The sequence below is a fragment of the Aquarana catesbeiana genome, linkage group LG01 (genome assembly GCF_042186555.1).
Source record: "Aquarana catesbeiana isolate 2022-GZ linkage group LG01, ASM4218655v1, whole genome shotgun sequence".
In the NCBI taxonomy this organism is placed as follows: domain Eukaryota; kingdom Metazoa; phylum Chordata; class Amphibia; order Anura; family Ranidae; genus Aquarana; species Aquarana catesbeiana.
Genome location: NC_133324.1, coordinates 455,819,041 through 455,846,977, shown reverse-complemented (window position 1 = coordinate 455,846,977; position 27,937 = coordinate 455,819,041). Strand labels below are relative to the sequence as shown.

General features: G+C 43.1%; 1 protein-coding gene across 1 annotated transcript; it reads left to right on the top strand.

The window, feature by feature from the left end:
• Positions 1 to 535: 535 nt before the first annotated feature.
• On the top strand, positions 536 to 25,547 carry LOC141101758 (thioredoxin-like). Its single transcript, XM_073591064.1, has 5 exons — positions 536 to 694; positions 11,282 to 11,386; positions 13,913 to 13,972; positions 23,913 to 23,978; positions 25,363 to 25,547. Exons 1-5 carry the CDS (start codon positions 566 to 568, stop codon positions 25,423 to 25,425), a joined length of 423 nt encoding a protein of 140 aa, XP_073447165.1. The 5' UTR covers positions 536 to 565; the 3' UTR covers positions 25,426 to 25,547.
• The last annotated feature ends 2,390 nt before the right edge of the window (positions 25,548 to 27,937 follow it).

The following is a 27,937-nucleotide window of genomic DNA, read 5'->3' as shown; positions in this document are numbered from 1 at the left end:
AGCTAACCATTTTATTTAGTGACAGGGGCTTTGACTGGCATTTAGAGAGCTTTAACAAAGCCTGTCCGAAGCCACGTTTTAAAGCAAGTGTAAACTAGCCTTTAATGTGTGTTGAAGCCCAAGCAAGTGTAAATGAGCCCTTATTTTCTTACCTGTCAGTGATCATAATGTTATGGCTGATCTCTGTATATTGAGTATTAGAATAAATTACACTGCACCACGGGAGTGTTTGTGTCTAGCAGTCAGTGTGCCCTAGGCTATGCAGAGCATGTTTTGCAGAGGGAAGAGATGAGAGGAGAATATAGGCAGGGCTCCTAGCACACCCTTTATTACATTATTTAGGTCAGTTTGGCTCCAGGCTGTTTGTATGTGAGAGGGAGGGGACAGGAGGGGACAGGAAGCCTGTGGTCCCACACTGGGGATTTACAAACCGGTTTCACAAGTTTCTCCAACGCTGGACCCAGAGACAGCAACTGTCACAAGACACGCTTCCCCTCATAGACACACCCACAACACTATCATACGATGCTATCACTGGCCAGACAGCCCGGGTGGGCGGGGATGTATGAGTGACGTTCTAGGGATGGTTTGTCTCCGCCCACATACCTCATGTGTATATGTGGAGGGTAGGATCCGCTCAGTACACGTTGTAGTCTTGCAGTGGGCAATCATGGTGAAGCAAATAGAGAGCGCGGTAAGTATTGCACGAGGCTGTGTTCTAATAGGGCGGGGGGCTGTGTGTACATAGAGTGTGCTCGGCTGACCATTGAGGGGGGGCTGCTCACACTACTATATACTGGGATTTACAAAATGCTGCAAACCTGATTGGTTGGGACATTTCTGAGTGCATGCAATGGCTGTATAGTTGTGTTTATGTGTATAGAGATTTTCTATAGAAAATAGAATTCTGAAGGCAGATTGATTCTCTGAATTAGGGATCGACCGATATCAGTTCCTTTGGTGCTGATGCGATACAAACATTTGAGCCACCTCTCCTGCCGATGGCCGATATTTTTTGCCAATATTTTGTACGTTTAAAAAAAAAAAAAAGTTTACGCTGTCATATATAAAATTATTATTTATTTTTTTTAATATCACTGTTATTGTCACAAGGAATGTAAACATCCCTTGTGACAGTAATAGGCAGTGACAGGTACTCTTTTTGGAGAGATGGGGGAGCCCCCCCCAAACCCCTCCTCTGAACTTCAAAGTATTCAAAATGTCAAGATCGGCGTTTTAGAATACTTTTATATTTTTGAAAACTGGCGCCATGAAGATGCTGGTAATCTGGGAAGTGATGTCATGACATCGCTTCTCGGTTACCAGATCTGAGACCCAAACCAAGTATCGGCTTTGTTCGGGTCTTCGGCCAGCTGGAGGATTTGGCGGCTGGTTGCTCGCGCCTCCCAATGGGACGGGAGAGCCCAGGCGAGCGGCGGGGGGGGGGGGTGGAACGTCCCCTCTTGCTGCTTGTAATATTAGCTCAGCGGCCGCTGAGCTACATTGGTTGTTATTACAATAAAGCTGATTGTCCGCTCTAAAGAACGATACCGAGGGGGGGGGGGGGTGCATGCAACTGCATGCATTCCCCCTCCCCCCCCCAGTAAAACCCCTTGAAGCAATATCGGTCACTTATTTTGACTGAAACTTCTAAAAAAGTGAATATCAGCCTCACTGATAATCAGTTGATCCCTACTCTGAACACGTCTCGGGGACCTTGCACAGAAAAACTCACTGCCATACATTGAGGACACACGTGCGCTCAGGTGTTCTATATACATCATTGCGAGATGCGTTCTGCGTGTTTGTTCATTTCAATAGATAAACGCAGGTAATTAAGTTCCAAACTTTTTTTTTTTTTAAATGGCGCCATGTGGGATTGCAGCACCATGCGGTTTCGTGAGCGTGACCACACTGGTGTTTTGCTGATGTGTGGGGGGTGTCTGTAATTCTAAACCCCTTAATGAGAGCGATATATATCTCTCCTATCCCTGTTAAAACGGAGCTGCACCCAAAAGGGGAAGCTCCGCTTGTTTACTTCATCCTGCCCCACAACCGCCAACCTCCCTCCTCCCCAGGAGACAGCGGGACAATTCAGAATACACAGCGCGACTCGCGCAGCAAGAAATAGCCTGTGAAGTCGCAAGGCTTCACTTCCGGTTTCCCTTAGTAAGGATACCTGCACGCAAAGCTGATGGATCGGCTTGGGGTGCAGACATCGTGGATTCCCTGGACAGGTAAGTGTCCTTATATTAGAAGTCAGCAGCTACAGTATTTGTGTGTGGGGGGGGGGGGGGGGTTTTTTTTTTTTACTTGTACAGGCCAGAACTCCTCTTTAACGCGCTGAGTGCGCACTCCCAGCACGGTAGCCAGCGGGGATCAGAAAATTTGATGCATATTTGCAATCAGGAGCTTTCCAATTGTGTGACAGCCATTCGCAGTGGTCACATGACCCAAATGTCCACCTCCTGGCTTTTGGAACTGTAAGGGCTCATTTACACTTGCTTCAACACAAATTAACGGCTAGTTTACACTTGCTTCAAATCAAGGCTTCGGACACACTTTGCTAAAGCTCTCTGAATGCCAGGCAAAGCTCATGTCGCAAAATAAAATGGTTAGCTTACAGTCCCTGTTTACACTTTTTGCTTTGCTTTGGCTTCACTTCACAAATGATGCACCATGTCGCTTTAGTGATGCTTCAGTGCCTTCATAGGAGCCTATGGCAAAGTTCGCTTGAAGCCGCACCAAAGCCTCATTGAAGCACCAAGCTTCAGCAGAGCAGAGAGCATTCTCTGCATAGAAAGAAATCGGGGAAATACTTTGTCAAGATCGCAAGGGGGGGGGGGGGGGGGCAATTGCGATAAGGATTAATCGTGCAGCTCTAGTGTGATTCTAGCCTAATGTCACCCATTGTAAAGTGATAGGTCTTTAAAGGGTCAGAATACTAACATCAGTGTGTTTGTGGGGTTTTTTTTTTCAGTTTGTGTGTTGCATTACACTGCAGACAGCTTGTATTTGTACATACATGTACACAACATTGTGATGTGAACGAGACACATAGAGAAGCATTGTTTTCTATGTGCCCTTGTAGTGACATGTGCTGATCCAGTGCAGAAAAATGCAGATCACTGCACATGGTGTAATTCACACGGGCAACAAAAAATGTTGTGTACAGATGCATACAGCATATCATTTTCTATAGTAAATACATCTATAGGCCCATTCACATGTCTGTGTCCAGGAACATGATGTATCTAGGACCACACATTTCAGCATTATGTACGTATGTTTACATTGCACAAAAAAAGTGTACAACATGAATGCAGCTTATTAGCCGAGATGAGAAAATTCAACAATGTGTAGTCAGCAGTACTAGGCAGCAGGGGCCATCTGTTTCCTCACAACAAAGGGAAATCCCTCCCGCGGAGCCATTGTATTCTCCCGGTGGGGAATAATTGCATGTAAAATCTGAAAGGCTGGTTGTGCTCAAGTTTATCGCTCAACTTGGGTACATTCAGCCTGCCCATACATAGTTCGAATCTCAGCTGGTTAAGCAGGAACTGATTGAACTGTCTATGGCTAGCTTAAAGCGGATCCATAAAGTAAACCCATCCATAAAACCGTTTCATTTCCGGCATGTGCTGGAAATGTAACACTCCCATTGGTTGTGCTCTCATACAAACTGTCAAACCATCCAATGGCTGTTGTCATAACTGATCACGTGTGCAGCATCATGGCAGTTGTAGACTAAACAGAGGCAAAGATGGCAGCTTCCTTGGATGAAAATGATAGGGGGGGTTTGCTTATACTTTAAGTGACAGGAGCTGTCTGTTTCCTAGCAACCAAGGACACTAGGTAAAAGGGCCGGCCTGTTTGCTAACAACCAAGGATGCTGAGCAACAGGGGCCACCTGTTTCCTGGCAACCAAGGATGCTGAGCAACAGGGGCCACCTGTTTCCTGGCAACCAAGGATGCTGAGCAACAGGGGCCACCTGTTTCCTTGCAAACAAGGACACTAGGCAGCAAAGGCCTATCAATCGTTTGTAATAAGCAGTGCTGACTACTCATTGGTGGTGTTTACACATTGGTCAGTGTAGGGACATGTAGGTTGTCTAGGGATATTTTTAGAACCTCGATAAGTCTGCGTAAGGTGTACCTTACAATCCCCACAGGCCTGTGAAATTAGCCCATTGAGACAATGATAAAAAAAAAATGACAAAGTCTCGCCGAGCAAATCTAATCTTTATTCTTTGATGTGAATATTTAAAGGGGGCTTTCAGAAACTACAGCCCCTTGACTGTGTCATACATATTATCCAATACAGAAACATTTTATGACAAAAGTGAAACCAAACGCATCATTTCTGGGAAATCATGTGCTTTACAAGAAATGGAAAGTAAGGAAAGATAAGAATAATGAACAGTACATGCAGCTGTCTGTAAAATAGAATACAGGATAAAACACAAAATGGAAGTTGATTATTGTAGGGCCTTTGACAAGCAGTGAAGGGGCATTATGTCACCACCTGTCTTAACCCCTAAAACAATGCACCACCTCCCCGCAACCATGTGCAGTTTGCGGCACGGCCCCTTTTCAGTTGAATGTCATGTTTTGGAGGCTGTATTGCTTGTCGAATGTGATGGGGTTTAATTCTTGCTGCAAAGTGTTGTGACTGCGGCATGTGTACACCCCCACCCACTGCCTTTACAGCTTAAGGGAGAGCAGGTAAGTGCGCCTTCACTTTCCACAACCCCCCTCCCCACCTGCAAGTGTAAATAGGCCCTTAAACATGGGAGCTCTTGATCTGTAAAGCCAAGGGTTTGGTTATACTTTCCAGATAATGTCGTCTTCATTTACGTAAACCGAGGATGCTAGTGTGACTGGAGATTACAATGTAAACTGCTACAGGAGATATATGGGTAAAGGCTGTCCGGTAGTGAGCTGTATCTTGGCTCCAATAAACCGCCTGTATCTTTTGCATAGATCTTCTTTTATTGTTTGTTTAATGCTATTGGTCATTTTAAAATGAACCTTTCTTCTCCCTTAAATGCCCCCCTTGTCTTGGCATCGCTTCTGCTTTTGGGGAATAGAGAGATGAGATGCACCTGCCATCTCCTACGTGGCAGTTCTCTGTACCCAGAGGGGTGAGAATCAAGCTAATACAAGTACTAGGATCTAGAAAACTTTAGTAGGCAAGCGTTGCCACCTACTATCCATGAGTGGGGGCAGTTTAAGAAGTAAGCTCACTTTAACTTATTTCCTTTTCAATGGTTTTCTGTTGTATAGTAACCAAATGCATCTCTTTAGCCAGACCCTATGAATTTAATGGGACTCTCTCTGCAACACAAAGGTAGTGTTGACTGGATGCTAATATGGAACCTGCTACATGGGTCAGATTATTAGCAGATCTCCAGCTTTGTGTGAACTGATAATAGAGTTCTTTGGACCCCCTTACTATGTCATGTTCTTACAGTATATCCTGTCCACTCCTACTGATGTGAATGGGAAGATAAGCAAACACAGATGACAGTGCACTTAGCTTTATGAATCTGCTGTGTCATCATGATGTAGCTGGTTATTCTAATTCAAGTAAAGTCCAACTAACATTTTTATATTAGGAATCTGGCTGCACAGCATAGTCACATGTACTGTATTCACACACTGACTGCAGGTCAGCAAGGATGGACGGGTGATCTTTGCAATAAGGAAGGGAACTGGTAAAAGGGCACTTTACCAGATTGAGTGGATTGGTTCACCCTGCAAGAATTGTAATTTACTATAAATCCAGAGGGTGAATCCTTTTTGGCCAGCACTACACAGGCTGCAAAATATCTGGCTGTATAATATTAGGAACAATGCTGTTTGATATATGATAAGCGTTATGCAAAATACATGCATGTTGACAGTGTGTATAGTGCTGCAGTGCCTGATATTGCTTTACAATAACAGTATCCCTAGTACTGTGTATACAGAAGATGGCCTGTAATACTTGTCTGTTCTGAAGAAGTGCCACTGGCATTTGCTCCTGAAGGCCCTCAAGGGACTGACACTCTGCTTAAATGCTAATCCTAGTACATAGTTTGCAAGGTTGAAGAAAGACCCCAGTTCAACCTGTGTGTGTTCATGTCAATACCATTCCCATGTCTGTGTATTCTGTTCGCGTAGATGCGCATCTAAGAGTTTTCCAAATCCGCACTCCCCGCAGACACCACCATCTGTGGAAGTGCGTTCCACATCTGTACTGCTTTTGACAGTAAAGAACACCCTACACAGTGTAAAGTTAAACTACTTTCAGTGGCCCTGTGTCGTCTTAAAGTCGTCGTAAACCCTCCTGAGACATTTTTTCATATAGGTAAGGCTTGCCTATATGTACTGAAAATATCTTCTAAACGTGCTCCGTTTAGGAGATATTTACTAATATATATTATAGCGCTCCGATGAGGTTATGGCCCTCCATGCCGTTTCTTCACCAGCATGTGCTGTGACTGGCAGCTCCTGCGCACATGCGCGGGAACAACGCCATGTGGCTCCGGCCAGTCATAGAACCGGAGTCCGCGGCCCCAGAAGGAAGAGGGGGAAAATGGATGCTGGGACATCGCGGGCTTCGTTTGAGGGTAGGTGCCACATAATGGGCTAGTATGTGATGCATACTAGACCATTATGCTTTTACTTTGCAGGAAAATAAAGAGGAAGTAAAACCCATCAGGGTTTACTTCCTCTTTAAGTGACCTCATGCTGAAATAGTTTCCTCCCTATTCTAGAATCACAATTGAGATTTTATATCGCTATCCAATCCCCTCTTAAAAGTGTTACTAAACCCACAACAGTAATATCAGTCTGTATATGCAGTAAAGCATGCTTGTTATACCCACTGTGGAACCTAAGGGGTTACTCCTCTGCATTGTGCAAAAAAGGCTGTTTTAATCCTGTCTTCTCTGAACCTCCCCTTCTTCTTCTACAGTCCCTAATCCATCTCCTGATAGTACAGAGCCTTGGGGGCACTCTAATCATGCTCAGTGTGGTGTGGGTGTAATGCACTTTATTTTTATTTATTTTTTTTACGGGTGAAGGGGGGCGGGGCACAGCTGGCAGCGGCTGCAGCACTGGCAACATGTTACACCCTAAAATCGGTAACATGTTTGCAAAGGTGACCTTTAACCAGTGCTCAGCTGAACACTGATATTTAGCAGTTTATATTTACTAAAATAATTGCATATCCATTTTCTGTGAGCTGTGGGAGACCAGATATAATAAATGCAGAGTCCTGGGTTTAGTAACACTTTTAGTGTCTTGGGTGTTTTTTTTTTGTCTAGGTAGAATACGTTTTTATTGTTTGTAGTCCTTCCTCGTAACTGGCATTCTCCAGTCCCCTTATTAGTTTTGTTGCCAAAACTGGGTGGCGTGCTCTAGATGTGGCTGAACCAGAGTTTTGTAAGGTGGTAGAATTCTAGTCTTATCTCTTGTAGATAGCCTTATTAATGCATGCTAATAGACTGCTAGCTTTGCTTGGTATTGCATGCTATTGCTGACCCTGTGATCTACTACAGTCTTAACTCCAGTCCTCGAGGCGCCCCAACAGGTCATGTTTTCAGGATTTCCCTCAGATGAAACACAGCAGTGGTAATTACTAAGGCAGTGAAACTGATCAAATCACCTGTGCAAAATAATGGAAAGCCTGAAAACATGACCTGTTGGGGCACCTTGAGGACTGGAGTTGAGAAACACTGATCTACTAGCACCCCCAGATCTTTTTCCATCCTGGAATCTCTCAAAGGTTGTCCCCCCTAGCAAGTACATTCATATTTTTATCCCCCAAGTGCCTTTTTTTTTTTTTTTTTTTTAACATATCCCTACATTTAACCTCATTTGCCATGTAGTTGCCCACCCCTTTTATTTTATTGAGGTGGGTAGTGGCCCATCCACCCCACCCCCCCAGGAGTGTTGGACAGCGGAATTGGTGGCTGGCTGCCAGAGAAGGGAAGAATAAGGCAAGTATATAACTGTATTCATCATCCTCTAGTCTAGGCAGAACAAGCAGTTAACCTTCATATTGGGGAAGCGGGTAAATGGTTTTTCTTCTTGGAAGTTCAGTTTAAAGTTGCAGGATCAGCATGAAACCCAGGCAGCTAGCAGTATTAGGACAGCGAAGCTGTGGCTATATATATATATATTTCTCAGAAAACTATTACCGTATAAGCCGAGTTTTTCAGCCTTTTTTTATTTTATTTATTTATTTTTGTGCTGAAAATGCCCCCCTCGGCTTATACTTGAGTCAGGGTGCCACTTACTGGTCTCCGGTGGTGTGTGCGGCTGTTCAGTCACTCTGGATCCTTCCTGTAGAGCAGGGGGTCTCCGTATCCCAGCCTGCGGGTCACATCCGGCCCTCGTGTCTCCTGTCGAGCAAGGTCCGCCCTGTACTGCGCAGACGCAGCGCTTGCGCAGTACAGAGGAGAGGCCGAAAGTCTCCGAACGTGAACAGCTGTTCATGTTCGGAGACTTTCAGTTTCTCCTTTGCCCTCGGACACTGATGGAGGAACCTTTCTCGTCAGAACACCGGCGCCCGCTCCCATCACATCATTGGCGCAGCTACCCGCCCGCTGTTTTGTATTAAAGATCCTTCTGCAGCGGGAGGGAGTTGGGAGATGGAGAGCTGAAGTCAGCTCTAGTGCATGCAAGTGATGTACCTATATGCTATAGCTAATGTGGAAACACAGATGGGGACACTCTGTCACTCAATGTCATTTTATTGGTATCTATTTTTATTTTTGAAATTTACCGTACTGGTAGCTGCTGCTTTTCCCACCCTAGGCTTATACTCGAGTCAATAAGTTTTCCCAGTTTTTTGTGGTAAAATTAGAAGCTCATTAAGAAAATTCCTTTAATTGTTTGGCCTAACATAAATCTAATATCGCCTACAGAGAGAGGGTGGTTTCATCTTGAGTGATGATTGCATATATACGCCTAAAATGAAATTGTAAATCCTATAATTAGAGATTTAAAACTTGCTGAGGTGGCTAAACCCTAAGGATTTGATTAATATTTATAACAAACTTATTGTAAATATAACTACTCTTTTGCAATTGTGTCATCGGTGTCCCATTAGAAATTTTCTTTCACTTTCTGTCCTGTACACTCAACAGGAAGGGTGTGGTGGTGTGTGTGGGTTTTTTTTTTTTTTTTTTTTTTTTTTTTTTTTTTGTGAGGGGAAATTCTCTTGTAGACATTAGTCACAGGAACAAGCATCTCCCCCCCCCCCCCCATTGGAAGATTTAATCTCTTGTTCCTTCCTGTTCTGGTGGCAATTCAAAATGTTTGGTTTTACCCTTTCCTTTATTCCCAGTGACTTTGGTGCTCAGGGCAATTACAGAGAGTAAGTAACTTGAACACAGAGAGTAAATTGCATTTAGTTATATGTTAATCAGGCTCTTGAGGTGTCCTTACAAGGTGCAGTGTTTGTGTGTGTGTGTGTGTGTGTGTGTTTAAAAAAACACACACATACACCTTATCTCACCTGTGATGCTGTAGCTGTCCCCTTCCAGCTCTAAAACTTACCCGATTGCTCAATTCTCAGTCCGCTCTGAACAGAGTGGTGATTGTTAATCCTCGCTGTGTGCCAGACTGGGAAGAGGGTGGGAGCAGCTCTGACTCTCAGCTGCACACTGAAGGGCTGAGCCAGTTGCCGATCATGCATCTGGGTGGATTCCGACAATGTTTGGGTCCTTACAAAACCTGTAGTGGCTCTGTGATGTCAGCGGGCTCTAGCCTGCTGTTTTCTAATTCTGGGTCACAAAAGTGCAAAATGAAATACACCCCTGTGACCCAGAAGAGAAGTATGACCAAAAAGCTTTGCTCATACTTCAGTTCTAAAATGGCACCATTGTGTGTGTGTGTGTTTGTTTTTTATTTATTTTTTTTTTTTAATAGCTATATGCAGTAGGGATGAGTAGATCGCTCATACCTACGCACAAAATCTCTGACCGATTTTTGTTTTGATCCAGAGTTCATGGAAAGGACCTCCTTATTAGTTCACCTCTTGCACCGGAAAAGTAATGGAGGCACCATCACACCTCACCCCAAGGCAGCATTCACAGGCGACCGAGGAAAACCAAATGGGGCTCTCCATTTAATTCCACGGGGAATTATGGGGTGAGACCTAATTTCCTTTAACATGATTGGACTAATAAAGTTGTAGTATACTTCCCTGAAAAAAGTATAGTACTTTTGTCATTGGGGCAGTCCTGACACAATTGTCACACTTCACTTGTAGCCTAAAGCTTTGATGGCATCCATTTTTACGTTCATGTATGCTGTAGTCTAATACTAGGTACACAGTAGGGGGGTGTGTGTGTGTGTGTGTGTGTGTGTGTGTGTTTTTCCGTTCAACCCAGCTGGATGAAAGAAAAAAGACTGAAATATTGCCGTATTAACTAATCCACTGTACCTGTGTTTTGACAAGGTGACTCCACCCCATGCTTGAGATTTCAGTTGTACTTAAGGAATGTGGGTCCTCCAGTCAGTCTAGGTCTCTGTAACAGAGAAAACATGGCAAGTGGGGCGGGCGGGGGTTGCTGTTTTTCAGCTATGCCAGTATAGCACTAGAGAAGGAGGGAAGAAAACCTCTTCACTGAGAGAAAGTTATTTAAAGCATTGCTAAGGCCCCTTTCACACTTGTGTGACTTTGGACATCAGGGTCACATGACAAGTCATACCCCATGATTCCCAGCAATAACCATTCACATCTGTGCAACTTCAAAGTAGTCCCTGTACTACTTTGGTCCGACTTTGATGCAAGTTGAGGTCCATAGACCTCAAATTTTACACAGGCATTCCCTGAAATTGCAGCCAAATCGCACAACTTTCAAGACGCTGCAGTGTGAAAGGGGCCTAAACAAAAATCGGTCACAAATAACATGCAGGGGGAAAGGACCAAAAAGAAGAGAAAAATTTAAACTGTACAAGGCCAACATTTTCACCACAGCAACTAATAAGCAGTTAAAGTGCAACTAAACTCCACAATCCTTGCCTTTTTGCTTCAGCGGCCTGACACCCGCAAGCTTACTCACCAGCACTGGCAGGCATCTTCTTCCAGGTGTCGGGCTTCAGCCATCTTAATTGTTTAGGACAGGCTGATTTCACTCTTGCACATGCACAAGAGTGATTCCAGCACACAGGCTCTGATCGGTGTATATTCTGCAGGTAGGTTTTTTTTTTTTTTTTTTTTTTTTTTTTTGGAGAAATCTCATATGAAATGTTTAATTTTATGATGGTCTTAATTGAACAGAGCGAGTTTAAGGAGTTCTTGAAATCTGCGGGTGACAAACTGGTCGTCGTTGATTTCACTGCATCATGGTGTGGACCGTGCAGAAGGATTGCTCCCCTATATGAGGTAAGATGTTCTACACTGTAGAAAGGATTTATTTTATTTTTTTATTTTTTTTTTTTTTTCTTTGTGAGGTGTCAATCTTGTGAAACATAACCTTGTTTTATGGTGGGTAGACGACTTCTGAGAACAATAAAGTGGAGTCCTTGGTTATATATATAATTATAATTCCCCCCTCCAGGGTAATTTCAAGCGTATTGACACTAGTAGTATACTAGGAAATGTTTTTTCTTCTTTGGCAGACGGTTGCATACAAGTTCTATTAAGCTCATTCTCTAATTCCCCATTTACACCCGAGCGTTTTTCAGCTTGTAAAACGCTCCGCACTGAAGCTCAAACAACCAACAAAAAAAAATCCCATTCATTTCAATGGTCCCTGTTAACATATGAGTGTTCTGTCGCCTAAAGCTCAAAGTACATGAGCTTCTTTTTGGCCCCATAGACTTCAATAAAAATGCTTGTAAAACGCTCAAATAGCAGCTCTCTACCCCTAATTTTCTCCCTCTTTCCTCCACTTAGTTCTTTCTATTGGCTAAACAAAAATGCCTGAAGCTGGAAAATGCATGTAATACACTTCTAAAACACTTTTAAAAAGCTTAAAAAAAAAAAACCCTGAAAACTCTCACTATACAGTTTCGCCTGCTTTACCTTACTACAAATATCAATAATATAATTTTACCCAAGATGGCTACTCCCATAACTATAAATCTATAACATATTAAATATGAATTTCCTTTTTTTTTTTTTTTTTTTTTTTTTTTTTGGGCTTAGTTTGGCAATATAAAACTTTCTTATATTGAGATTTTTATGGGGATACCCAATGACACTGCAGAATATATTTATAATATAGTTTATTTTTTATTTATTCACACCCTAACTCAATTAATCTTCTTCTAAATGGTCAGGGCCAGGGGCCCTCTTCTTCCTGAGTTGGCAGTGGGCAGTCTTCAATACTGCAAAGAGCAACACTGACATTATGATGTTAGTACGGCTCACTGCAGTATATATTATTATTTTTTTTAATTGGAATTTCACTCGCCAAACCTAAAACTACCGATGGCATGAAATATGTTATGCTTCCACCGGTATAGCTGCTGATTATTTTGAATCCACCTCATTTTGTTCTCTATAGCAAAAACATACTTGTCATTCAGTGGCCCAACTTTTAGAACTAAAAAAAAGTGTGTGTGTTTTCTAAAAAAAAAAAGTGTTGGATACGTGTTCTTGCAATGATAAATAATATATCTGACATGGTATTTAAACTATAGAACCTGAAGAACTTTAATGAAAGAATGTAGTCTTAAATTTATCAAAAGTTCTTTCTCCTGAAGACAAGCAAATCCTGGAATACAGTTCAAGTAACACATTGTACTTCTCAATGCAGTTCTCCAACAAGAGAAATAGGCATTTCTGCCGCTAGGGGGTGCTGTAGTGGAAAGGCTCCAGCTTAGTTTGCTTGTGGGCTCCTTCTTGTACCTCTCACAGTTGGGTGATTGATGGGATACAGTAGGTGATAGTTTGTCCTCTCAAGCCTTAATTGACAGGTAAGAGGGTAAATGTGTCTGACAAATCTTTTTTATAACCTTTTTAAATGATTTCTATTCATGTTCTTCATCACAGCATAGTGTTTTTCTAAAGTCTGCTTCAGCACTGTGAGTCTTCCTCCTCTCAGTAAAATGGTGAGAGCAACACCTAGAGTTTGGAAATATTTCCACAATGCAATTTTTCTGCTGAGAGCAAAGCTTCAATTTGCAAACATCGTGAGAAATATTTTTTTTCCCATATGCTACAAGGATGACATAACACATCCTGGTATGCCAGAGGTGCCCTAAAGACATTCAAAAATACTTAATGAAATGATGAGGACCAGAATAAAATTGCAAGTAGCTTTTCCCTCCAGGGCACTCATTTCAGAAACTTTCTGCTTCTGGATCATTTCTTCACCAGCAGCATCCTAAAGTAAGGAAGTGTTACAACCTACGGCCTCCCAAAAATAAACAATCCCTTCATTTATAGATCAAATGAAACCTGAAAATTAGGAGAACATTGATCAAGCTCATGTATAGTTTAAATTTTCTTAACGTATACGGTTCTATTTTTTTCTAACAAGTGGAATAATACAAGAATTTTAAAAAGCAAATTTAGTTTTATTTCAACTATAATACTTTTTATATACACTGCATTTCACCTTTCACAGTATAACAAAATGAGTTTCAATTTGTAAAACTACTCCCCACTTTTTTTTTTTTTTTTCTCTCCAACCACTTCCCTTCCGTAGGACATGCCCATACATCCTACGAAACAAGTGGTTATATCAGGATCATGGCTGCACCATTTTATTTTCCAGGGCCCCTGCTTTCAGAACATCTATAACGTGTGGGGGTTCCAAGTAGTTTTCTAGCAAAAAATAAATGCTAATTTTAACATGTATGAGAGAAATGTCAGAATTGGCAAGAAATGGAATGAGGATCTATGGATTTCTATATTGAAAACACTATCTTTAAAAACCTGTGGGGTTTTTTTGTTTTTCAGGAACTTTCCAAAGCCCATCCTGATGTATTCTTTTGTAAAGTAGATGTGGATGACGTAGCGGTAAGTTACATGAATTTGAGCCTATATAGTGTGTTCTGTACCAATGCTCACTCAGGTCATTTGGGTTTTTGATCATCAAATCTATAGGCTGCAAAATCTTAACCACTTCCTGCCCGCCAGCCGTCATATGACGTCCTTGACTTTCCGCGGGTATATCTGAATGATGCCTGCAGCTACAGGCATCATTCAGATATCGGCTTTTTCAGCCGGCGATTTCCTACACCATAAGAATGATCATAGCGGCTGTTCCGCCGCTTGATCGTGCTTATGGGCGTCGAGAGGGGACGTCCTCCCGCCGCCCTCCGGTGCTTCTACCGACTCACCGCTTCCATCGGTGAGTTGGAGAGAGGATCCGCTGGCCCTGGATGTTTACCATAGAGATTTCCGGTGGACCAGATGGTCGCCGGAGTCTCTATCCTCGTTTGGAGGCCGGGCGTGAGGTTGTAACCTCACGTCTGGCCTCTGCTGCATTCAAACGAATGGCGCCGCTTCGGCTGGGAAGCAGAGATCGTGGTGTGTAGTTTTTTTTTTTTTTTTTTTCTCCTCCAGGCTTCCCAGCCTAGAGGTGAGATGTGGGGTCTTATTGACCCCATAGCTCACTGTAAAGAGGACCGATCATGCCTATTACAAGGAAGTAAAGTTTAACACTGAAAAAATAAAATTAAAAATGTAAAGTGCCTCTGTCCTGTGCTCTCGCACGCAGAAGCGAACACATACGTAAGTCCCACCCACATATGAAAACTGTGTTCAAACTACACATGTGAGGTATCGCCGACCCTAGACCTCCTCTGTAACTCGAAACATGTAACCAGTAAAAAAAAATTGAAAGCGTGGCCTATGTGGATTTTTAAGTACCGTAGTTTGGCACCATTCCACGAGCGCTTGCAATTTTGAAGAGTGACATGTTTTGTATCTATTTACTCAGCGTAACTTCATCTTTCACATTGAGCAAAAAAAATTGGGCTAACTTTACTGTTTTTAGGGCACAACTCCCCACCCCCAAAAAAAAGCCCTTTCGAAAAATTGCTGCGCTAATACCGTGCGAGATGAAAAGTTGAAACGGCCGCAATGTATTCTCTAGGGTCTTTGCTAAAAAAAAAAAAAAAAAAAAAAAACATATGTAATTTTCTAGCAAAAAAATCATGATTTTTACATATAGGAGAGAGATGTCAGAATTGACCTGGGTGGCAAGTGGTTAAACAAAGCTGTTCCTGAAATCCCTACTGAAAGCCTCATACACACGATCAGAATATATCGTACATAAAGTTTTCTACACAATCTTACGATAATATGATCTTTGGTACACTGCTTTCATCCGAAATTTTCCAAGGGGACAAAGTTTTTTTTTTTTTTTTTTTTGCACGATTTTGTTTAATCAGTCCTTCCAAATTTTTCATTCTGCTGTACAAGAATTTTCATACTCTAGTAACCTATGCGTTTTCGATATGGCATGAAAAAAGACGATAATTTGTCCAATAATCTCATTGTGTGTACTGAGCTTTAGTTGCACCTACACAATTTAATTCTCATAAAGCAGAACTAAAGTATATGGGGAGCAGGGTCTGGCTAGATTTGTATGAGTATAATGGGTGACAAACGGGGTATTGGTCCACCATTGTAAGACATATTGGATGACAAAGGGTAGCAAGATATTATATTAATCTGCATATATGGTATGTATGGATACTTTAAATTGCGAAAAAAGTACCAAATGCTGTAAAATAAACTGCATTGATTTTCACGATGGTTATGGATAAGTTTATGTGAATTGTACATTGATGTTACCAAAATGTAAATGGCTGTGTTAAATTGAATGAAAACCTTTCTGATTTACAAAAAAAGGTATATGGGGCAGGATGAATGACTGCACCAGCCAATCAATAGGGTTGAAAAGCGGAATACAGAAGAAGCCGGGTAGAAGGAACCTCGCAGGTGTCAGATGTTTGGAGCAGAGTAAATATTCCTGCTTTAAGTTTCACAGTAAGGGCAGGAGCACACAAGCAATTTTGGGGTAGTGCATTAATGCTACTAAAATTGATGGCAATTCAAAGTAAAGAGCAGTATTAAAAAAAAAAAAAAAAAAAACTTGCCTAGGTGGCTGCAGCTGTCCGCTCAGTTCTTAGTGAAAAGCCAGCAATCAAAGACCTCTCAGTTCTCAGGTACACTCTGAGCGGTGACTGGTAGTCACTGCTCTATGCTCTTCCCCCTCACTGGAATGTCAGACTGTGGAGGGGGTTGGAGCCGATGGCTCTGGTTCTCAGAGCCACGCTGAGAGGCTGAGCCAGCTCCTGGTCAGGCACCTGGGCGGATCCCAACAGTATTGTTTGGGATGCCTGGACTGGCTCTGTGACATCAGCCGACAGTGGGCTTTAGCCTGCCGTCGGCTGAATCTGGGTCACAGGAGTGCAGAACTAAGGTCCCTCCTGTGACCCACAGAAGTATGGCCAGAAGAGTTTTGGCCATACGTCTCCTCCTTTAATCACCGAAGTGTGAATATAAGCTCTGTGCCAACCTTAAGTGTCATTTCAAATATGCTGCTCCCCTGAAAGTGATGCACACGCCTACATTCAAATAACGTGAGATGGGGGGCGCTAATTAAATATTCCACATTAACATACCACATATAATTGTGAATATATAAACCTAACTAAACCATATAAAGACACTCAATAAAAGTCTTTAGGTGAGAATCTTGAAATATAAAAGTGCTAAAAAAAACATTCCGAAAAAAAAAAACATGATTTTCCCTTATCGTCTTTCAGGACAGCACCTTGAGAGCGTGGCTCCACCCACTTGACAGGAAACACACCTCCACCAAACTTTAAAAGGAGGCTCCTTCCTACTTATCATCAGTTTATGTGTTTCCTCCGGCGGGAACACATGTGGGAGTTTGGAGCTCTCAAGGTTCTGTCCTGAGAGAACAGGCTCCCTACTCCACTATTTTTACCTACCTCAGGAGAGCCGTCTTTCAGGACAGCACCTTGAGAGCGTGGCTCCACCCACTTGACAGGAAACACACCTCCACCAAACTTTAAAAGGAGGCTCCTTCCCACTTATCATCAGTTTATGTGTTTCCTCCGGCGGGAACACATGTGGGAGTTTGGAGCTCTCAAGGTTCTGTCCTGAGAGAACAGGCTCCCTACTCCACTATTTTTACCTACCTCAGGAGAGCCGATTCCTCCCATTTTCCACAGGCTTACGGGTGCCGGGTGGATGGGCTCCTTCTCCCTCGTCAGTGCTCGGGGAGAGCCAGGACTGCTCCGGGTATTGCTGCTCCCAGGCGGAGGCGTCGGGCATGTCAGGCATTTCTGTTTGTTTTTTCTTGCCTGCACATGTTTTTTTCCCTGACGCCGCCGCCATCTTGGGAAGGGCAGTCAGAGGACTGCATCCGCCGGATGTGAGGTATCCGGAAGTGGGGCGGCATCCATGGAGCGGGCGCCAGGCGTCATTTCCGCCGGAAGCGCAGGGGGAGGAGGGAGGAATAGGTCTGGTGCCTATTTATTGCCGGTTCCGGTCCGGCGCACAGGTGCTATTGGAGTCCGGAACCGGCGTTTTCGCCACAAGCATCACGCTGCTGCCTCAGCATGGATTCAGGAACCGCAGCGAGTGGAACAGGCACAGGCACCAGCAAGGCCCAGGTAAGGAGCAGACTGTAGTTTCTGCTCAGCTTTACTGTGGGGTCTCTCTCTAGCCCTCTTCTCTCTAAATGTTAGTGAAGTTTGAGGGTATTTTTTCCCCCTGGTGGCGGAGGGGCCTGTCAGGGCACATGAGTCTGATAGCTTTTCTCACTGTGCACCTGTGGTGAGCAACCTTGAGTAATCAGGCTGACTCTAAAAGATGGTTTGTCTTTTTTCTCTCTCTTTTTTTTTCCCTTATCATGGCAGGCCAAGAGCTCTGACCCTGGGATTAGAAAGAGATGCCCTTCATGCAAAATTAAGTTAAATGAGGGCTGGAAAAAGGCTTTATGTCAAGCATGTATTGACTCCTTGGTGAGGGAAGAAACCACTTCCGCATGCAGTGCTCTAATCGCATCTGCCAAAAAGGAATTGGATGCTACCATTCAATCCTTCAGATCCTCACTCACCTATCCATCTGCAAGTCAGCCCACTACCTCACAGTCCTCTCAAGGCTCACTGTTAGTCCCGGCAGTAGAGGCGGAAATGGGTCCTCTGAACCGGGAAGGGCTTTCCCCATCCCATTCTAATGAATCGAATGAGGATAGTGATGAGCTGGAGAATATGTCTTCCAAGTATAAATTGTCTTTGGATCAGGTGGATGGCCTTTTAAAGGCTATTTATGCTACTCTAGGCCTTGAGGAAGAGCATAAGGAGATGTCTTTACATGACAAGATGTATGCAGGGCTTAGTGAGTCTAAGTCCCGTACCTTTCCAGTCCATGCAGTGATTTCTGAAACAATCAGAAAAGAATGGGCTGACCCTGATAGGAAACCATTTTTCTCTAGGGCTCATAAGAGAAGGTTCCCTTTTGATGAAGACCCAGCAGCTCTTTGGAATAAGGTTCCAAAACTTGATGCAGCCTTTTCTCAGGTGTCAAGATCTACTGATCTAGCATTTGAGGACATGGGGATCTTAAAAGACCCCATGGATAAAAAAATGGATCAACAGCTCAAGCGGACTTGGCAATCCATTATGGGCAACCTTAAGCCAGCAATGGCAACTACTTGCATCTCCAGGAACTTGGAGTATTGGGTAAATCAGCTTAAAGCTCATATAATAGCAGATTCCCCTAAACAAGAAATCCTTGACTCCTTTTCTACCCTCTCAGCAGCCGTAGCCTATGTCTCTGATGCCTCAGCAGAGTCTATCAGGATGACAGCTAAGGCGGCAGCCCTTGCTAATTCAGTTAGACGGGCTTTATGGCTAAAGACTTGGCAAGGGGACACAGCATCTAAAAACAAATTATGCGGGGTCTCTTTTCTAGGAGACTTACTGTTCGGCCCTGATTTGGATTCAGTTCTGGACAGGACTGCAGATAAAAAGAAATCTTTTCCTGTCAAAAAGAAGAAACAACCAGTCAAACGGTTTTTTCGTCCTCAAAGGGCTCAGGAACAGAACAAGTCTCAAGAGAAAAAGAAAAGCTGGTCAGGGCAGAGGGGTAAGGGCAGAGGAAATGTCCTTTTCCATCCTCCTGCGTCAGCCAGCAAGACGCAATGACAGTCGGTTACAAGTAGGGGGAAGACTACAAGACTTTCTCCCCTATTGGGCAAGCATAACAGAAAACCAGTACATCCTGAATATGCTAGCCCAGGGTTACAATATAGAATTTTCAGATCTCCCCCTAGAAAGGTACTTGGTGACAAATCTTCCAAGAGATGTAACAAAATCCCTGGCAATGAAGAGCCTATTAAAGGATCTGATAGATCAGGGGGTTATGACTTACGTCCCTCAGGGGGAGCTTTATCAGGGATTTTATTCCCGTATATTCCTGATAAAGAAACCATCCGGAGATTTTCGGTTAATCCTAAACCTGAAACCGCTGAACAGATCAGTCCAATACAAAAGGTTTCGTATGGACTCCATCTTCACGGTCAAGAATCTATTGACGAGGGAATGCTTTATGGCATCAATAGACCTTTGAGATGCCTATCTGCATATCCCTATAGCCCCGCAGTCCCAAAAATTCCTAAGATTGGCGATAAATTTGGGAAAAGAGGTTCTGCACTTGCAATTCAGGGCCCTCCCCTTTGGCCTGTCTTCTGCCCCACGAATTTTCACAAAAATAATGGCAGAAGCGCTTGCTCCTCTTCGCATGCAGGGGATTGCGGTAATTCCGTACTTGGACGACCTACTCCTTTTTGCCCCCTCCAGGGAAAGACTGCTAGACAACCTCGGAAGGACCCGAGGTCATCTAGAAACCCTGGGTTGGATCATAAATCTGCAGAAGTCAAATTTCGTTCCAGCCCAGAAAATACTATTCCTGGGGTATCAGATTTGTTCAAGGGAACAAAGGATTTTTCTCCCAGAAGAGAAGAAGGGGAAAGTCCTGAAGGTGGTAGCGTCCTTGCAGGCAAGCCAGCAATTATCAGTCCGACAAGTGATGTCATCCCTAGGAACCCTAACAGCAACCATACCAGCCATTCAATGGGCAAGGTTACATTTCAGGCCTCTCCAGAGCTTTCTCCTGAGAATATGGAATCACAGGTCAGAATCTCTGGAAGCAAAGGTAAAGATACCCACCAAAGTCAAGAGATCACTTTGGTGGTGGAGAAGACAGGAGAATCTGTCAGAAGGCCTGCTCTGGTCATTTCCAATAGAAAAAGTGGTAACAACAGATGCCAGTGTATGGGGTTGGGGAGCTCACTTAGACCAAGACTTCGCGCAAGGAATGTGGTCTCGGACAGAGGCAAGGAGGTCCTCAAATTGGAGGGAACTAAAAGCAGTCGCCTTAGCTTTAGATGCCTTCTCTCCCATCCTTCAAGGTTCTCATGTCCGGGTCCTCTCAGACAACGCCACTACCATAGCCTACCTAAACAAACAGGGGGGTACAAGAAGCAAAACACTTCAGTTGCTAGCTTCAAAGATCCTGGTTTGGGCAGAAAAGCATGTTCGGTCCTTATCAGCAGTCCACCTCAAAGGCACCTTAAATGTAGTGGCAGATTATCTAAGCAGAAGGCGGATTCAGGAATCAGAATGGAGCCTGAATCCGGAAATCTTTGCAATGATTACCAGGGCCTGGGGTCAACCGCAAATAGACCTATTTGCATCACAGGAAAATACACAACTCCCAGTATTTTTCTCTATTCACAGAAACGACAAGGCCCAGGGGACAGATGCGTTAATCCAGCCCTGGAACTTCCATCTGGGTTACGCATTTCCTCCTTTCCAACTTATCCCGTTGGTGTTAAGGAAGATACAGAGGGAGAAGGTGGAAGTAATCCTAATTACTCCATTTTGGCCAAAAAGGGCATGGTTTTCCACCATTCTACAGATGGCAGTCAAACCATTTTGGCGGCTGCCTCTCCGGCAGGACCTGCTCCTACAGGGTCCAATACAGCATCCGGGAGTGGCCAGTCTAAGCCTCACGGCCTGGTTTCTGAGGAGCAGTTGTTAAGAAACAAAGGTCTGTCACAACCCTTGGTAACTACCTTACTTTCCAGTAGGAAAATAGTGACCAGAAAAATCTATGCTAAATATTGGAAGGTCTTCAACTCTTTTTGTCATTTGACTAAGAGAAAAGTTAAAAATTTAGTGTCAATTTTGGAATTTCTTCAAGAAGGGGCAGACAAGGGATTGTCAGTCAGCACCCTTAAAGTTCAAGTAGCTGCTTTGGGAGTATTTCTAGAAAGACCAATCTCTTCTGAGCCCTTGGTTATAAGATTTTTCAAGGCACTTACCAGATCTAGACCAGCTCCGGCTAAGCACTTTCCCAATTGGGATCTATCAGTGGTCCTGCAAGCCCTTACAAAGGAACCTTTTGAACCACTACAAGGAATCTCTCTAAGGAATCTTACTCTTAAGACCTTGTTCTTAGTTGCAATAACGTCAGCAAGGAGAATTGGTGAGCTGCACGCCCTATCTGTTAAGAGACCCTTTTTAACCATCTACACAGATAGGATTATACTTAAAACCGATCCAGGCTTTTTGCCAAAGGTAGCGTCAGCACACAATAGGTCGCAGGAAATCATCCTGCCAACCTTTTGCTCTAACCCTTCGGGGGAAAAAGAAGGCAAATTCCACAATTTGGATGTAAGAAGGACTTTATTACAGTATCTGAAGGTAACAAGTAACTTTAGATCCTCGGATTCTCTATTTATACTTTTTTCAGGTAAAAAGAAGGGCCAACAAGCTTCTAAGGGGTCTATAGCTAGATGGCTTAAATCAGCTATTCTAGCAGCCTACGCTCAGTCGGGGCTATCTCCCCCGCTGGGAATTAAAGCACATTCTACCAGGGCTCAGGCCTCTACATGGGCAGAAATGGCTGGTGCCACCCCAGATCAGATTTGTAGGGCGGCTACGTGGTCAAGTTACCTTACGTTTGTCCGTCATTACAGACTGGATCTTCTGTCAGCCAGTGAACAGGCTTTTGGCAGAAAGGTCCTGCAGGCTGTGGTCCCTCCCTAAGTGGGTAAGTCTCTGTTATCCTCTCAAGGTGCTGTCCTGAAAGACGATAAGGGAAAAATCAAGTTAGACTTACCGGTAACTTGTTTTCCATGAGTCTTTCAGGACAGCAGCAACCCGCCCTTATTGTATTAAATTACTATGCTGTGACTAACCATATTCTGATTATGTGTTCCAGCTTGGGCCGGAGGTTCTCTACTACTACTGATGATAAGTGGGAAGGAGCCTCCTTTTAAAGTTTGGTGGAGGTGTGTTTCCTGTCAAGTGGGTGGAGCCACGCTCTCAAGGTGCTGTCCTGAAAGACTCATGGAAAACAAGTTACCGGTAAGTCTAACTTGATTTTTCCAATTCCAAAGAAAATTGTTGCAGGGTGATCTTAATTTTCTAAACTTGACTTGGAGATGTACAAGGAACCCTCTTCCTCACAGTATAAGGCAGGATATGCAAAACAATTGAAAAACATCCATAGTGTGATACTGTTTATTAAAAAATATTGTAGAAAGAAAAGCCAAATGGCTCCTTACCTTAAAAAGTGCCTACCCGGCACTGGGGGTGCTGGCTTATCATAAGTGTAGAAGGCTGGATCTGTACTGCGTCCACCGAGCCGTGGATGGCGTCGGTGGAACGCACGCCATTCACGGATGTGGACACGGTACAGATCCAGCCTTCTACACTTGTGATAAGCCAGCACCCCCAGTGCTGGGTAGGCACTTTTTTAATGTAAGGAGCCATTTGGCTTTTCTTTTTACAATATTTTTTAATAAACAGTATCACACTATGGATGTTTTTCAATTGTTTTGCATATCCTGCCTTATACTGTGAGGAAGAGGGTTCCTTGTACATCTCCAAGTCATATACATATGCGAGCAGGCATAAACCTGCCAAAGCAATATTTTGACTTTCTTTTTAAGTAAAGTCATACATCTGGTAAGCAGCTTTTTCATCTGCTCACGTTGGGTGTTGATATTTATGTGGTGAAGGATTGCTCACTATCAAGTTTAAAAATTAAGATCACCCTGCAACAACTTTCTTTGGAATTGGGAAATCATGTATAAATTTTTTTTTTTTTTTTTTTTTTTTTTTTTTTTTTTTTATATAATTTATTTAGCACTTTTTCATATAGTTCAAGATTCTCGCCTAAGGACTTTTATTGAGTGTCTTTTATATGGTTTAGATATGTTTATATATATTCACAATTTATATGTGGAATATTAGCGCCCCTATCTCACGTTATTTGAATCACTGAAGTGTAACAGAAGCTCTAGGCAAAACAACCTTGACCAGTCTGCATACCTACACCCTTTTTTAAAAAAAAAAAAAAAAAAAAAAGGGTGTAGGTATGCAGACTGGTCAAGGTTGTTTTGCCTAGAGCTTCTGTTACACTTCAGTGATTCAAATAACGTCGTGAGATAGGGGGCTAATATGCCACATATAAATTGTGAATATATAAACATATCTAAACCATATAAGACACTCAATAAAAGTCCTTAGGCGAGAATCTTGAACTATATGAAAAAGTGCTAAATAAATTTAAAAAAAAAAAAAGTGATAAATGCACAAAAAACATTAAATATATTTAAAAAATGTTTGAAATGCTTTTGTCTGACATTTACAGTATTAAACACCAGCTAACCTGGCAGCTACAGTGATTGCACACCTTTTTTGTGAAATGAAGCTTTTAGTTTTGATGTGATCACAATTTTTGATTAACATATGGTCAAGAACACTGCTATCTGTCATAAGAGACCTTTGATTTAACATTCAGCATGGGACTGAGGACCAGAAAGGGTTATGAATGCAATATATTTTTGTACATTTTATTGAATCCTGTTGCTTAAATGTTCGTTTTTTTTTTTTTGCAGGCTTTATCAGAATCGTGTGGCATCACAGCCATGCCTACATTTCAGTTTTACAAAAACGCAACAAAGGTAAGTCACAAAACCCGCTGCCAATTTTGTATAATTTTATGTTGTATGCACACCAAACGGTAATGACAGCCATTCATGTATGGTGGTTAAGTGCAGCTTTTTGCTAAGGTGGGGGTCAAGTACAGTGCTTACATTTTAAGCACCCTATAATTTACAGTGTGTTTTTCAAGTGTCAGTATACTTTTTCTGTGTGTGTGTGTGTGTGTGTGTGGTACACCTAGTTCTTCTAGGACATGGATACTTTCCAAAGGAAGTTGTCCCCCCCCTTTGTTCCTGACCTTTCATTCAGTAAGCCAAAGAATAAAACCTCCCAACAGAGATCATGAACTTCTTAATAACCAACACTCAGTTATTCGTGTGTGTCTACCTAATAGAGACCTAAAGATGTTCAGGTCAAACTGGGACTTTTGAGTTTAAAAAAAAAAAAAATAACAAATTTCAAGGAGTGTTTAGTTTTCTACATACTCCCCTGATACATTTATACACTTATTCCAGCATTTCACTAATGCCTAGAAGGCTTCAGCATAGAAAGCTTTAAGTATGCCTGAACCATCCTAGGACAGCCTGCTTCACTTCATCAGTTCCCACAGAAAAATTTGTTCACTGGTTTCACGACGGGTTATGCGTCAATTATCCAGGAGCAGGCGTTCCACACATTGAATGTTCACAGGAATGACTGCTGTAGACTGGGAACCACCATGGCCTGGACCATCATTGATGGACGTATGGCCATCTTTGGAATGTTTACACCATTCAAATGTCTTACTGCGGCTGAGCATCTCATCACTGTACTGTGCTTGAATTCTTCTGTAGATATCTGCAGGTTTTATGCCTTTTGTTTAAAAGAAACGTCATCACTACACGCTGTTGCATGCACGAATACTGGTCAGCCAGCTTTATTAACTGTCTCTGGAGTGGCCCACGACATGTGCGCCACCTGTCGGTAATAGAACACACTTGCCGCTTACTACTACGTGTAGTACCACCACACTAGCATCCCTTTTTATACCTGTAAAATTCAAAGTCCCGGTCTGACTTGACCACCCCGTGTGTGCCTCCTCCTCTCCCTCTCAGAAGACGAAAAATACTGTAATTGCAGGGTGTCAGCCTTGGTGGCTTGTACTTCTGGTGTAATGATGCAGAGTGCAACGTTCACGAAAATGGCACACCCTACTGTAGGTTGAGGCATACTTTTGTGTCTGGCAATGATCCATTTATTTAAATTTGATTTCCTTGACAGGGTAATGCTAAATGGATTTCTGTGTTCAGCATGTTTTGTATAGAAGTTCTTTAGAATATAGAACTGTAGGAGTATGAGAAAGCACTGTAAAGATCAAACAAACATGGCAAAATTTAACGTTTTCTCTTTAAATACTTTTTGTAGGTTGCAGAAATTTGTGGTGCAGATGAGGCCAAGCTTAAGGAAACCATTGCCAAGCTGAAATGAGAGAAGCGTGTAAAGCTACTGAAATCTGCCCAAATGTGAACTACTATCTTTTTTTAAAGACGGTTTTATTGGGGTTTTGATATGTAAATACAAAGTACAATAAAAAGCAAATGTACAATGAACCTTCTGTTATTTTCTGTAATATGGATTAGGAAAGCATGCATCATATAACCACTTATGCAATACAGGGCGTCTTCACCCCCTTCCTGCCCAGTCCAATTTGCAGCTTTCAGCGCTGTCGCATTTTGAATGACATGCGTGGTTGTGCAACACTGTACCACTGTAGTACCTGCCTCTGAATCTGAGGAACTTGAAAGTGGCTGGGGAGAAAAAAAAAACATTCCCCAGGGTTGTGTTTGGTGTGTTTTTTTTTTTTTTTTTTTTTTGTTTTTTTTTAAATATATATGCATCCATGACAGAGCAATTTCTCGCTGTCTGATGGCATTTTTATCCCTTGCGCTCGGCAGTACTTTTTCGAGAGAGAGACTGACTCTGGTATGGCCCCTTGATCCTCTGCTATTGGACCGCCTGGAGGGGTGGGAGCATGCCTGCATATAGCCTCTGATAGCTGCCATTCCCATGGCCTAGCGCACAATACATAGAATAAGGGATCCTGGGGCTGCACCCAGATGCTTTCTGCGCCTGGCCCTCATCTAAAATGGCCACCTGACCACTTCCTGTGGCAGCACCATCTTGAGCATGTCACTTCTGGTACCATTTGCCACTCCACGTGGCTTCAGTGCCCCTACCAAGATGGCCGCTCGGATACATCCTGTAGTGGCGCTGTCTTGATACTTCTGCCCCACGGCCAGGATGGATGGATGGATGGATGCATGCTGAGGTGGTGTGTTCTGGTGTGCTGTAGGGGTGGAAAGGACGACATCCCCCTGGAGTCGTCGTAAGAGGTAGTCTAGAAATGATGTGTAACTGATGCTCGTAGAACGCCTGATGGTGCTCCCTGCTTGTTGGGCCTCTGTATGTGGCCAGGTTGTGCAAGTCTTGCATGTTGTTTCGGGAGGAGTAGTAGAATGTATTTTGGGATGTAATTGCAAGTATATATGTGAGAAATAACCTGTGTTTTAATATGAACGTTTTGTGGGGGTAAAAAAAAAAAATCTTCATTTTGCAAAGAATTGTGGGGAAAAAATTACAACTTCAAAAAACTCACCATGCCTCTTACTAAATACCTTGATGTCTACTTTCTAAAAAGGTGTCAGTTTTGGGGGTATTTGTTCTGTCCTGGCTTGTTAGGGTCTCAAGAATTGAGATAGACCGTCAATACATCAGGTGTGATCAATTTTCAATAATTGCACCAATCAAAAAAATTCATTTGAAAGACTGCTGCGGAAAATACAGTGTGACATAAAATATTGCAGCGATCACCATTTTTATTCTCTAGGGTCTCTGCTAAAAAAAAACATGTTTGGGGGTTCTAAGCAATTTTCTAGCAAAAAATTTGGATTTAACTTGTAAGCAACAAGTGTCAGAAAAAAGCTTGGGCATGAAGGGGTTAATGTGACCTAATAAACTGTACAACTCAGTAGGGTTGCGCATCTTCACTGGTCTCACGATTCGATTACGATTATCTGGTCAACGATTCGATTCCGCGATGCATCACGATTACCGACGAGCGAAAACATACTGAACCTCCCCCACGCAGCCACTTGTGCCCGTCAAACGCAGCCACTTGTGCCCGTCAAACGCAGCCACTTGTGCCCGTCAAACGCAGCCACTTGTGCCCGTCAAACGCAGCTATCTATGCCCAAACAATGCAGCCATCACTAACCCCCCACAATTACTTTATTTTAATTAATGTTATATTACAATAGGTGCTGTGCCCCCGCTGTATGTGCGTTTAAAAAACCAATGTCACCTCATACTGAATTTCTCCATAGTAGTACGATCATGTGACTCCCGGCTCGTCCCGTCCCGTCCCGCCCCTCTCCGCTCTCCTTACCTCTCCTCTCACGTGTCTCCTGAGTCCTGACGTCAGCGGGGAATTCTCAGTCCCGCCCGCTGACTATAGTTATCGTATCAGAAGAGATGCGGGCAGGACTGAGAAATCCCCGCTGACGTCAGGACTCAGGAGACGGAAGAGGAGAGCGGAGAGGGGCGGGACGGGCCGGGAGTCACATGATCGTAATACTACGGCGAAATTCGGTATAAAGCGACATTTTTTTTAAAAAAAGCACATACAGCGGGGGCACAGCATCTATTGTAATATAACATTAATTAAAATAAAGTCTTTTTAAAAATCCGCTCGGAGCGCTTTCCCGGGAGGGGCAGGGCTAGTAACGACGTCACCGAACATCGATTTTCCGGTCCTTACGCATCGATGCCGCATCGGGGACACCCGAATCGCGATGCAACGATTAATTTCAGCACCCCTACAACTCTGAACGACAAACTGAAATCTTTTAGGTGGGGTAAAAATTAAAAAAAAAAGTGGTTGCATAAGTGTGCACTGCCTTTTTTTTTTTATAATTGGGGATTTAGCTGTGTTTAGAATTAA

What these genes read in the sequence shown, in the direction of transcription:
- LOC141101758 (XM_073591064.1), top strand. Translation starts at nt 566, where the DNA reads ATGAGTGACGTTCTAGGGATGGTTTGTCTCCGCCCACATACCTCATGT. An exon ending in TGAAGCAAATAGAGAGCGCG is followed by an intron (nt 695 to 11,281) that starts GTAAGTATTGCA and finishes TTAATTGAACAG; the next exon opens with AGCGAGTTTAAGGAGTTCTT. An exon ending in TAGATGTGGATGACGTAGCG is followed by an intron (nt 13,973 to 23,912) that starts GTAAGTTACATG and finishes TTTTTTTTGCAG; the next exon opens with GCTTTATCAGAATCGTGTGG.